The sequence below is a fragment of the Protobothrops mucrosquamatus genome, unplaced genomic scaffold (genome assembly GCF_001527695.2).
Source record: "Protobothrops mucrosquamatus isolate PMUCROS unplaced genomic scaffold, P.Mucros_1.0 scaffold_215, whole genome shotgun sequence".
NCBI lineage: Eukaryota > Metazoa > Chordata > Lepidosauria > Squamata > Viperidae > Protobothrops > Protobothrops mucrosquamatus.
In genome coordinates, this window is record NW_015386291.1 from 69363 (window position 1) to 83239 (window position 13877).

The following is a 13877-nucleotide window of genomic DNA, read 5'->3' on the forward strand; positions in this document are numbered from 1 at the left end:
CGCCGATCCTCCCGGGCCGCCCGGCCGCCAGTCCTCCGGGCCGCTCAGCCGCCTCTCGGCCACTCGGCCGCTGCACCTCCAGGGCTCCAACGCCTCCAGGGCTCCAACGCCGCTCGGCAGGGACAACTGCAGAAAAGGCCTGTCTTCTAGTCCCCACCATCCAACACTCTGGCTGAGGAGATTTGCAGCATGCCCCAATCTGCTACATTGGGTTGGACAGATAGAGATTCTTGGGGAAAAAGTCCTTCAGGTAACCCAGTCCCAAGCCATATAGGGTTTTAAAGGTGACAACCAGCATCTTGAATTGCATCTGGAATCATACTGGTAACCAATGCAGCTCACATAATAGTATTACATCTTCTGTATATCTGGCATCATTTATTATCTATGCAGGTCCATTCTGTCTCATTTGAAGTTTCTGAATGCTGTTCAGGGGCAGCCCATATAGAAAATATTGCAGTAGTCTAAACAAGAGGTTACAAAGGCATGAGTTGGGGTGAGCAGGGCTTCCTGGTCCAGGAATGCATGTAATTGGCATACCACCTGAAGGTGTGCAAAGGCTTTCCTAGTGATAGCTATCATCTATCTGCTCTTCAAGGAGTCTAGGGGGACCCAGATTACACATTGAATCTGTTTCGGGTAATGCAACACACTTCTTGTCCCAGGAAGTTTCAAATGCCCACAACCACTTAGTCTTGCTAGTGTTTCATTGGAGCCCATTTCATCTCATCCTGTTCCCAGCAGCCTCCAGACACTGGGATAGAACTTCCATAGTATTGACCAGAGAGCCTTAGTTGATATTCAGGGAATACAGAATATGTGGAGATAGCTCATGATCATTACAGCCTATTGAAGAAATATTAGCCAGAGAGAGAAAAAATAGCTTGAGATCATCTGTGAAGTTCTATGTCAGTCACTGTTACTTAGGGCAGCGGTTCTCAACCTATGGGTCGCGACCCCATTTGGGGCCGATCAACCATTTCACGGGGGTCGCCAAGCAAGGCTGTCCGCCATTTTTTTTCCCTTTTCTGGCGGGTGCCTTACCTCCCTTGAGCTGGGCCAGCTGGTGGTCGGCCTGCTCCGTCTCTGCCGCTTGCCAGCTACGCCTCGGCCGGCGCAGGGGGCGGAACCACGCATGCACGGCGCTCCCGGGCAGGGAAAGTCCTCGACCTACGACCGGTTGGGTAGTCCTCGACTTACGACCGGTTTAGTCCTTGACTTACGACCGGTTTAGTCCTCGACTTACGATCGGTTGGGGGTCGCGGCATTAAAAAGGTTGAGAACCACTGACTTAGGGGCTTACATAAATTATATGACTTTACATTTAGATAGAAAAATGATTGCCAATAATTTTTAAGTGAGTGACAACTGGTTACTGTTTAACAAACTGGGTTGATCTTCTGAATTGATCTGCAAACTTTAAAAATTCTATCCTGAAAAAAATATTATATTGTTCAAGAGGGTAACATTTCTTCAATAAATTTAAAAAGTGGAATAAATTATCTTCTGAGGTAAATGAGATATGAACCATTCAGAACTGTTGAAGATTAATTAGCTTGCCTACCAGTGTATAATAAAATGTAGGGGGAAAGCCTATTCTTAACGTTACTGGTACAATATTACTATTTACTCATTTCTTAGGAATGTGGGCATTTAATATCAAATAGACTATCATGCCGTATGCCATTGTTTTCTTAAAAAGGATGGAAGCACTTTATTCCAGGATTACAGTACAATTAATGAGATGGCAACTTTTTTAAAAAAAAATTTGCCCAGATAGAGCAGTAAAAATGAAGTCACTCATCAGTTATTTCATTCATTTATTTAATTTCTTTGCTGCTCATCTCACCACAAGGTTATGGTTGGATATCGCCAAAAACCCAAAATGTAATCATTTGAATGTCTGTCTTCCAGCACTTTAAGAAAAAGTAAGGTGCAGAATAAAACACAAAGCATTTTAATTATTTGAAGTTGGAGTTTGTTTTAGAAATCTCTGCAACTAAATATCGATTATATCCTGACTTAGCTGAATTTCAAGAAGACATTGAAATTAATTGCAAACTAGCTGGTTGTGCCATATTGCTCAAGGCAATGAAAAAACTAATCTGAACTCCTTAGGCATTTATAATAGATGTTTTCAGTATCTGTAGATGCCAATCTAATGTGTTCAATTAATGCATAAACATTTGGACATTGGTTTTGAATATGCCATTGCAATAATTCTAGAATTATCTCTGTCTGATAATCTTTAGGAAATATAAGGTTTAGGTTTTTGTAATTCCTTTCTTGAAGAAGAAATTGTTCATTATTTTTTGGAATTTGCATTCCTACTACCAGTTTTTCCTTTTCTGTCTGTGTATGTCTTATTAGATTTCATTCTGCTAAGGTAGAAAATCAGTGCAATTTATTTCTTCTTTGTCCTTTAAAGTACCTTGCCAACTTCCTTATTTCAGACTCTGCCCTCTAGGTCAGGGCTTTTCAACCAGTGGTACGGGTACCACCTGTGGTACATTGGCACCTGGCAGGTGGTACACAACCATCCTAGAAAAATGGTAGCAGGGGAGGGGAATGAGCTAAACAGAAGCGCCAGGATCAGTAACGCTTTCCAGATGATTGGCGCTTCTTTGGGGCTGTCAGGGCTCAGCGGAAGTGCCAGGATCAGCGCCAGGCTCCAGCTGGAGCTCGGCGCTGATCCTGGCGCTTCCGCTGAGCCCAGAAGAAGCACCGATCAGCTGGAATGTTGCAGCATCTCCAGGGTCTTGTGATTTACATTCAGATGCTTGGCAACTGATTCATATTTATGACGGTCACAGTGTCCCAGGGTCATGTGAAGTGACCAAAACCTGCTGCAACCACCCAACAGATGGGGGAATAAAAACCAAACACCCCCCCCCCACCCCTGCTGCCAATCCTCAACAGAAATGCTCACAACAATGAAAACCTCAGACAGGAGAAAGAGTGCTGCTGGATGGGCAGGCAGGTGTCTTGCTCGGCTGTGGCTTGGGGGGCACTGTTTTCAGTGCCATTGTAACTTCAAAGAGTCACTAAGCGAACTGTTGTAAGTCGAGGACTACCTGTACTTTATCACTTTTTTCCTTTTGGGGGGGGGTCATCAAGTTTTTGACACCTGTCAAGTGACTGGTGGTACTTGGATGTTGCCATATCCTAAAAGTGGTACAATGGGTGAAAAGGTTGAAAAGCCCTGCTCTAGGTATCCTTTGTTCAGTTTACTTTTTTCATTACAACAGCCTTTCTTAGTTAAGAATTCAACATAGTCTGGTCTTTATTTTGGGCTTACTGCTATTTTTAAGATTATAGTCAAGTCAGGAATATGGTACCAGTAATCATTTTCAAATTTGGCGTTTAAAGTGTCAAAATCTAGTATACCTTCCCAAGAAGAATACTTTTATGAAATTTTATGAGCCACTTACTAGGCTCATTCCCCACAATGTGCAGTAAATTTAATTTAAATAATTGCTGAAGAAGATTCTGTAAACATGTATAGTAAAGCATTATTTTTCCTCCCATAATTTTAGTATATATTATTTTATATTGAGAGAAAGTTAGAATTTCATTGTTTAGGTTTAGGAGGTCCATATCAGAGCACTATTTAATATTTTTCAGGATTAAAATTAGAATAATTGTAGCATATATATACACACACACACACACACACACACATATATATATATATATATCAGAGCACTATTTAATATTTTTCAGGATTAAAATTAGAATAATTGTAGCATATACACACACACACACACACACACACACACACACACACACACACACACACACACACACATATATATATATATATATATATATATATATATATATATATATATATATATATATAATTTTAATCCTGAAAAATATTAAATATATTAAATATTAAATATATATATAGGAAGTTTTTCAGACAGACCGGTCTGATTGAGTACACCTTGACATTTTTAACTGCTATACTGCAGTTTTTCTTTTTACAATATCTAGAAATGGCCATCTTAGTCTCCTGGAGGTTTTCGCGGGTGTTTGTATGTAGGTCTTTGGTCATTCGGGTTCTCCCGCGTAAAATTGGAAGTGTCCTGGCGACGTTTCGACGAAGTCACATTCGTCATCTTCAGGCTGGTATCTTCAGCTTCGTGCTTCTGGGAGTAGTGTGCGATCGCAGCTGTTTCTTCCTTTTAACTGCCAGTGGGGTTTGAGCTGATTGGGTGGGAGCTTGGCTGTGTTCTGATTGGGTGGAGGTGTGTTCTGATTCTGCTTTCTTCTCCCTTCTCATTCATTCATTCGTTTGTTCATTACATTTCTGTAGCTGCCCAACTCAACCNGGTTGAGTTGGGCAGCTACAGAAATGTAATGAACAAACGAATGAATGAATGAGAAGGGAGAAGAAAGCAGAATCAGAACACACCTCCACCCAATCAGAACACAGCCAAGCTCCCACCCAATCAGCTCAAACCCCACTGGCAGTTAAAAGGAAGAAACAGCTGCGATCGCACACTACTCCCAGAAGCACGAAGCTGAAGACACCAGCCTGAAGATGATGAATGTGACTTCGTCGAAACGTCGCCAGGACACTTCCAATTTTACGCGGGAGAGAACCCGAATGACCAAAGACCTATATATGTATATATATATATATATACACACATATATACACACACATACACACACACATACACACACACACACACATACACACACACAAACACATGAAGTCACTGGAACTAATACGGTTACTGTTCAGTTGATGGTTATGGATATTTCATGGATTTCTTTCTCATGATGTATTAGTTGACAAACCATCATAGACTTTTAATATTCTATCACCTTGATATTTTTATTCGTTGATTTTCATTGTCCTTATTGAGAAGTCAGTCATGAATCTCCCATTTCTATGTTAGTAGAACAACATACAGTTAGCAGCTATGTTCATAATTCTACATTTGAGTTGTCCATTTTTACAAAATGTCTTTAACAAGTTTTGGAATCAGGTATCAGTTTAAAAATTAGATTTTTTTAAAGATTTACCCATAATAGGGATATATATATAAAAGAAGAATGATTTCAGATTCACTAATATCAGTGTAATAAATAAAAAAAATAAATGTCTTTAACATCTCAGTGCCTTTAAAGATCAAAGATAACCTCTGTCAATATAGCCTAGAAAGAACAAGGCAATCTCTGTAAATCACACACAGTTGGACACTTTGCTGGCAAAACATAGTGATTCTCATCTATTTCAAATGGAGTCATTTTGGCAAAAAAATACCCATCCCAGAAGAGCTGAGAGCCAGAAATCTATACAGTAAACTTCCATAGTGGATATTATTGATATTTATTGTAATTACTTCAATAAAACATGAAAAAAGCAGGAACATCTCAAGAGATCTGCTCTAGGAACCTTCCTAATTTTAATCATGCATTCTGTTCCTATAATTGGCCAACCAAATGCCTTAATGTTTCTGATATCAGTATACAATAAAGTGCCATACTGTACTATAACAGTGTTGAGAGTCTTACATCCTCAGTCTGTTTTATGAACAGTCTGAATTTCCACTATTCCTTTTCCTTCTATCTGAAAAATTCTTAGTTTTTCCCGTTATCTTTCTCCTGCCATTCTGAATTTCATTTGCCTAGCTCAACAAAACCCCACGATATTCTCAACCATGGGGTCCTTTTAATACCTTCCTTAGAAACTACTACTTTTCACTTTCAAAAAATATGGCTGCAATGTTGGATGGGCTCAGGCCATTCACTCTGCCAGTACAGTAGAATTTACTGATCTTTTCTTCAAGAATGACTGGACCTCTTTGGTTTCTGTGTAGCAGTGGTAAAGCTAATAAGATGATAGCAGCTGCAACTGACCAAAATTGGGAAGGGAAGGGGAAACCTGGGGGCAGGAATGGATCTAAGTAAGAGGGTGTCTGTAGGAAACTTTTCCCTGCTGTAAGGTCAAATAAGTGGGGAGGAGAAAAACTGAGAGGGGGTCTGGCCTAACAATTAAGAATGCCTGATGCGAGTCAATGTGTAAAATGTTGCTGCCCAGTTAAATTTCTAACTGTATTAGAAGGGCCATGTAAAGTACATACTTTACAGTAAGAATTTAAAGCTTAAATTGCTGTGTCAAGTTTTTTCAGCTTAATTTGTTTAAGCCCCTTTGTATTTTATTCAATAAATAGTATGGGATATATTTTTAATTACTTGAAGTTTCTTGTGTTTCAAACACTTTTGTATTAACAGTTTTATTTTTAATTCTTTCTGTGGCTTACAGCTTATTCTGTTGTAATCATATTGTCAATTTTACTTTTAGATAGCAGCAAAAATTGGGGGTGATTCAGCCACAACTGTGAATAATACTACACCTGATTTTGGATTTGGTGGTCAGAAGAGACAACTAGAAGATGGAGGTACTGTGTGCCTACTCTGAGTAGATCCAAGTCAAGGGCAATGTCTGTTGAAGTTGGGTAGCTACTAATTTAAATAAACATAATTCTTACTTAATAACAGTAATTGGGACCAGAATTGCTCTCTTTAAGTGATGCAGTCATACAGCGTGAAGTTGGGTGACCATACCCTTAGCAACAGAAATACCAGCACTTCTGGTTGCCATTAAGCAAATCATAGTGGGTCCTTAAACAAGAACATCATGTGATTGCCATTTGCAACCTCCTGCCAGCTCTCCTGTTGACTCTGCTTATAGAAAACAATCAAAGAAAGTTGCAAATGGCAATCACGACTGTGGGGACACTGCAATCAACTAAAGTACAAAGACCAGTTGTAAGTACCACTTGTTCATTGCCATCAGTGGTCACTGGAGTAGTGTCATTAAGCAAGGTCACCTGTAATTTGATCCCTTCCTTTAAACAGTTACTCAGCCTCACATACCACTAGAGACACAGTTAAAAGGATATGGGGATGTCCATATAAATTGTGCAGCAGATTTAGGCAAAGATTTCATAAAAATGGATGGAGGGTGGCTTGACAAATACAACTAGTCCTCAACTTAAGATTGCTTGTTTAATGATGGTTCAAAGATATGGCAGCCTCACAAAGAGTCATTTACAACTTATTCTCACACTTGCAATCATCGCACCATTGCACATCCACACATAGATATTCCAAATGGAAAAGGTGCAGAGGAACTGATGCAAGGACATGTTCAAAGCCAAGACTCACTGCTTCAACCAGCCAAAGTGGGGTTGTTGGCTCCTTATGACAGCCTACATAGGAATGCTTTATTCTTGATGATACATTAGCCTGTTTTCTCAGACATAAGAAAACATACCTTGCATCAAGGAGTTGGTTTTTGAGTAGGGACATCCCCTTCCAGCCTCATCTCCTGAAACATCTAGACTGATAGAGGTTAATTTCTGTCCATTTCCCTATCTCTAGTTGATAAGTCATGTGAATGCTACAGCCTCCAGAATGGATTTTCTTGTAGCTGCAGTGGATTTTCTTGAAGCTTCATTTTGAATAGCAGAATAGAAAGGAGGTTATCCTAATCTATATCCATTTTCTTTTCTTCGTTTTTGTTTTTTAATAGATCAGCCAGAAAGCAAAAAAATGGCTCCCCAGCCAGAACGTAAGTACCATGTATTTTCTTTTAATTGTTAGGGAAAGATCTGTATTAATTACATACAAAGACATATTCTAATATATTAGAGTTTCCAATGCCTGACTTACATCTTTCTTTTTAGAATGTGACTTTATAATCAGACTCTTCCTTTCCTTTTCAGCCATGCCTCCACCACCTCAGCTTGGACCGATCCATCCTCCCTCAAGGTAACTTAGTTATGGGCCTTTTTTTCTTTCTTCATCAGTATTTGAGCTGGAATGGTTAAACCAATATTCAGGGTTCAGATTGTGGGTTCAGATTACCTCTGAGGGGGTAGCATTTCCCTGCCCTAAAGAGAGAAGGCTGTTTTGTTAGGTGGAGATCAGCATCCAGATTAGTGAGAGACGTGAATTCCAGGCACATGGATGCCTTGTTAGGTAGTGAAGCGTTGTGCTCTTTGGCCATGACAGAGTATTACAAGTTTTTGTGTAGCTTCAGTTTCATAGCTTTTGTTTCTGAAACTTGTCTGAAGATCCTTGTTTGCAAATGCTGCTGGAGTGGTCTCTGGGCCACTTCGTTGCTCATGAGTCCTGCAAGGCAGTGCCGGTGCATTTTGCACCGGCACATGTTGATTTCCACAAAGCGGTGCTTAATTGTTCAGCCACCTTCCTTTCTGCTCTTTTGGGAGGAGGAAAGCTCTCCTTTTTTTTTGTTTCTTGATGGATGCTGGTGAACCCCAGATCCATTTCTATAACTCTCCCACTCCTTACTTTAAGCTGCTGACCGTTTTCCTTGCAGGTCTACAGTGACTGAAGAGTACAGAGTACCTGATGGCATGGTGGGACTCAGTGAGTATTAGACAGGGAGCAGAGAAACCTGCTGTTGCCATAGTTGAAAGACTGCTACTTCACCTTTACTAACCAGTGCTGCTTTGGCTTCTCGATGCCAGTTGGCTGAGCTTCCTACAGGGAAGGCTCAGACAGGTTTGTTTCTTTGTAGCCCTATTTGTGTGGGGTTTTTTGAGAGATGACAGGCATTTGCGTTTCTTTGTATGCTGCTCAGAACTATGTGGAAAATTGCTCCAGCAATGCCGGGTGGGTATTCTGTTCTACAAAGTCTCAGCAAGTTTACATTCGTTAAATGGTGAGGGCTGGATTCTAAGGAGAACTTGAGGTAGATGTCATGTAAGCATTTCCCATCATAGCAGGAATGGGGGGGAGGGGTTGCTGTCAATCAACAGTACAGATTCACTCTGGACACTCAGGCTAGGAGTGCAAAAGGTATTCAGAATTCCTTGTTGGATTGCTTGTGGCTTTGGCTTTGGCTTCATCAACTTTCTGTGAGTGATTATAGTTCCCTTTTGCCAGAAGGAATGGTGGCTGCAAAACACTGCCTGAAGTTGAGTTTTAACTAAGCAAGGGAGAATTGATTCCCAGTAGGTAATTTGTTCCAATGCCCTAGCTTTAAATTGGCCTGGCGTTCACGCTCTGAAAACTAGAGTTTGTCTGAATGGGTGCTGAGGTATTTTGGGGTTATTGTAATTTATCTTTTTTCTATGGCCTCTGAGACCTTTATTTCAATTCCTATTGTTTGAATTGGGCATTTAGGAGAAGCATTTATCCTTCTTTATTCCTTCTGTAAATGGTGAATTGAAGGAATCTTGAAATAATGCTCATTCAACTACTTTTTCATGCACACAATGCAGTCAGGTTTAACTGTGCTAATGCAGTTTGTACAGTGAAAAAGTTATATACTTAATTAAAATAGAAATATATTTACACTGGGTTTGTCTGTTTCTGCTTTTCCAATATGTCCGAAAGCTCTTTCCTATTTCTTCTGAGGAAGGATGAAAAAAGTGTTATATTTAAACCTACCTGCTAGAAGATAAGATTTCTACTTTTATCTCAAGATTTTCTCAGCATTATTCTCCTTGCTTTACAGTCATAGGAAGAGGTGGAGAGCAGATTAACAAAATACAGCAGGACTCTGGATGCAAAGTACAGATCTCACCAGGTAGGCGTGAAATTGTAGAGCAGAGTATGAGGTGGATTTGGTTAGCACTTTCTGATATAGAGCCACAAGTGCAGAGAGACTAATCTTATCCTTTAGCTCTGTTGGTATCTCATTCCCAGTCAGTCAAAAAAAGGATTTGCAGCTGCAGGTTTTATGGAACACAGAGAAAGTGTTTCCTCTAAGTCTTGTTCATGATAATAACATTTCAAATCAGTCATGAACACTGATGATGTAAATTTCTGAAGACTTGTTTCCAAAAACTGTGGCATGTACAGTCATGTGCACATAATTAATCAGCAGTATCTTGCAAATAAATCAAATTTTAGTGTCAAAAACAGCATAAGGAGAGAGGGGTCAATTAAAAAGCATAGAAAGTACATCAAAGGATAAAAAATATTTAAAGAGCAAACCTCTAAAAGGAGGGGAAGAAGCGTTAGATGGGTGTAAGGGAGCATAAAGATTAATGTGTGGCAAACTAAATCTAGAGCATTCTAGAATGAAAAAGACTAGTTTTATGGCAGATGTTCATTAAGACTAGTTTATGGCAGATGTTAAGCATTGCTATGCAGAATTTGGCAATATTATATATTGTAGCAGGGTTAGTATCTGAGAGCAACTGGGAGATAGAGAATTGTTCTATGAGGCGTGGATTTTGATGCAAAAACGGAGAGATGAGGCTAGTGGAAATATTTCTGTAGATTCTGTGTGGAGTCACAAGCATTGTCTCTCTGGATAGAGAATCTTCCTGTATCAGTCTTCATGACAGCTTAGGGGAGGACATTGTATCATAAACACCTTCCGGTGTTTAAGTACTTTAAGGTTTGTTAAGTATGTCATAGGGGAGGCAGAGTATCTGTTGGATTCACTGACAATAAAGGTTGGAGGCCTGGCTAGATCCAGTTGCTACATGTTGTTTAACGGGTGCTTTAGCCTGATCATATCCCATGCGGAGTAGAAAACCTGGAGAGAAGGCCAAGGATGAGATTTTAGTTGCCACTATCTTTTTCCATGTGGACTGAAAGTCATCCCTCATAGTTAATGAGACATGGGGAGGGAGTTTGAGTCAATACTTGAGTATGTTTACCACACTCTAGCTTCCACTTTCATGAGGCTTGTCTCCAGTCTCAGGATAATGTTAGAGACACATTTGGGGACTTGAAGAATCATTCTTAAAAATTTGGATTGAGCAAAGTGGTAAAAAATTGGAAAGGGACCCAGCTGGGTACCATAAAAAAGTTGCACTATTCACTTTGGCTTTGAATAATTTGAGTATTGCAGGAATATAGTGTCCACCTCTGGTCTTGAGGGATTTTAGGATAGCAGATAAGCTTCTGTGTGCATTTTCAGAAATGTAGTCTCCATGAAGTTTCCTCCTGTTGGCAGTATGAAGGCGTACTCTAGGTATTTGAAACAGGACACCTATTCAGTCTTGTGACAATCTATCTTCCAGGAATTTGCCTTTTTGCAAATGCCATTGGGTTTTCTGATAATTGAATTCTAGCTAGTCTTTCTTAAAATACTGTGTTAGTGCTCTTAGTGCTTTTTTAAGGCCAGAAAAACAAACAGCACCACTTGCCTGCTACTATTTAAAACCATTGTGGTTTTTCCCAGAATTATGCAGCTGCTGTGTGATTCTGAGAAAAGATATGGTTGCTTTGAAAAATTGCAGAAACGGTGCAATGTTCACATTCCCTCACTATTCCCACTTCAAAGCAATTTTGGGGAATCAAATCCAAAGCATTGCACAGTTCTAATAAATAGCAACATAGCTTGTAAAAAACACAATTATTAACCTAGTTTGTTCTTGAAGTTTCAAGTAGTAACATTAAGCAGTCATTCTATCTTGTCTCTCTTTGATTTTCATGAGAAAATACAATACTTTCATCTGAGTTTTAAGACATCTCAAAAGCTTGTTTCTTAGCATTTGTCATTTTTGCATAGAGAATAAGTCACGATATGGTTAAACATAATGTAACATAAGCATACATTTGTTCCTTTCCAAGCTTATACTTGAAGATGGAGAGGTGTAATGAGTAAAGCTGTTGTTAGTTTGGGGCTATGGTGAGCAACCATTCACTGGATTGAGGCCACAGTTGTACTTTTCCTTTGGCCTGTCAGAGAGTGTTAGTGGGTAGAGCAATGATCTAATTGTATCTCTGACTGAAACTCAGCCATGGAACTCATCAAATGAGTTTGGATCGGGAAGTAAATGTAATCATTAGGGCCAGATAATGTGGGTTTTTTTGGTGTCATGGGAGAGCTTCAGATAATTGGGAAATTACACCTGTTTGTCACTAAACATAACTGGTGCAGTTTCAGGGGCCTACAGAGAGAATATTCTGAGGCTGCCCAGGGGCTGTGGAATGTCCTTGTTTGAAAGATTGAGAAAGTGTTGCTCTTTGCCAGTCTTGTCTGTGCTGGAAAGCTAGGCAATCCTTCACTGGAAGACAGCAGGGAATTCCAGTGTTAGTAATATAAGTGGTACTCTGGTAGTCCTGAAGATTACATGTTCACGTATTGCCAGGAGCAGGACATCTTTGGATGGCAGGAAGTTGTACTTAATATTTGGAAAAAAGGAACTGAGGTCTCCAAAATGGGAGGAGCCCATCTCAGATGTGGGAATGGCTGGGTTTTGGAGGTCATGGTTAATTGTGATAAGCCTATTTTTATTTCTCAAGGATCACTTGAGTCTTGGAGTCATAGAGATTGCACTGCCTTGTGCTAATTTATGGTTTGCTCATTCATAGTTGGTTGCCTAAACCATTTGGAATATTCACACATGCCATGGTTTACAAACTGTGATAATGAACCATGATTTCTGTTTCCACATCATTGCTAAACCAAAATCAGTTACATTATGGCTTATCATGCTGTATAAATCCATAGGGGAAAATATTGTCAAAATGGAAGCACACTTGCAGTATTCTTACATAGCACAGCTAAAAAGCCTTTTTTTTATTGAGGACTGACTTAATACAGCCTTAAATACTGTTCTGTTCTTGGATCACTTGTCAAGTTGACTTTTATGTAGGTTGGCTGTCATGTTGATGCATACATAAACATGGGAACCACTATGTCTTCTATTCCTTTCAGCCAATCAAATTCACAGAAGTCTGGTCTTGTGTAACCTGTGAACTGCCTGTAATTATGCAGTAGATTTTTCAGCTGTTAAGAATCCTACATTTTCTGTCTGAGTGCTGTTTCCTTTTAACACCAAACTAGTCAAGTACATCCAGAACCCTGTTTGTAAAGAGTGCAAGCTGTGTTTTATAGACCTATACAACTATCCTAGCTCCTTTTGATAATACATGATTGAAGAAAGACTCAAATTCTTTGGGAAAATGTATTGATATGGAAAGAAGTTGACAACAGCCTTCTGATGGCTTTTCTTTCCCTTACAGACAGTGGAGGACTACCAGAACGAAGTGTCTCTCTGACTGGATCACCAGAATCTGTGCAGTGAGTAGTTTTTAGTCTTTGTCAGTGTTTTCAGGAAGATCAGAGGCACCTCTTTTATTGCAAAAGTTGTTTTGCTTCATGCTGTTTTGGGGGAGGGTAGGGTTATGCCAACTTCTATTTGAACTGACCCAGTTTTATGTTCCTCTTGCTTTTTTAACAATTCAGGAATTTGTTTTGTAAATAGATGCTGTGTTTTTAATTAAAATGGTTGCCTTTCAGGATGAAGACACTAATAATTTGGGCATGCAATGCCTAAAAGGCACAAGTGGCTGCTGACTTTGGTCTTGCATATAGAGAAGCATTTTACTTTAACACAGATGTTTTGCTAGGCTGGCATGGGACTAAAATCTTCATTGAATATTACAGTTATAGCACATCTGTACTTGCAGAAATAAAACTGAAATAAATGCAATATGTAAATTCAAAAATAAAAATGATTGCAAAAATAAAGTGATTGTGTTTGCAATTGGAATAAAGACGCCTAGAGAGCAGTTGGAGGGCTAGCCGAACCGAATCCGACCGAACACAGGTAAGGATACATGTTAGATCCTACCTAGTGGCGATGAGGGTGGTGAGGTCTAATTACTACTCCACCCTCATTGCGTCATCAGATAATCGCCCGGCCTCCCTCTTCAGGGCGACCCGCTCCCTCCTCCAATTGAGGGGGGGCGGGGACCCCCTGGCGGGGAAGGCTGAGGAATTTGTACAATATCTGCATGACAAAGTCGCTCGGATCCGAGAGGGTTTGGACTCCGACTGGGTGGTCCCGGGGGAGGAGGCAATGGCAGGCCTTGAGACTGTTGTATGGGAGGAGTTTGACTCTGTGGCTCCCGAGGAC

At 40.0% G+C, this 13877-nt stretch overlaps 1 protein-coding gene across 1 annotated transcript in view; it reads left to right on the forward strand.

Annotated features, from left to right (window-relative positions):
- KHSRP (KH-type splicing regulatory protein) overlaps window positions 1–13877 on the forward strand; it is a 38282-nt gene that overhangs the window by 5987 nt on the left and 18418 nt on the right. The window contains exons 3-7 of the mRNA XM_029286469.1: window positions 6323–6419; window positions 7556–7594; window positions 8344–8415; window positions 9509–9580; window positions 12982–13039. Of these exons, the coding sequence (XP_029142302.1) occupies window positions 6323–6419; window positions 7556–7594; window positions 8344–8415; window positions 9509–9580; window positions 12982–13039 (338 nt within the window). The remainder of the gene's footprint in view (window positions 1–6322; window positions 6420–7555; window positions 7595–8343; window positions 8416–9508; window positions 9581–12981; window positions 13040–13877) is intronic.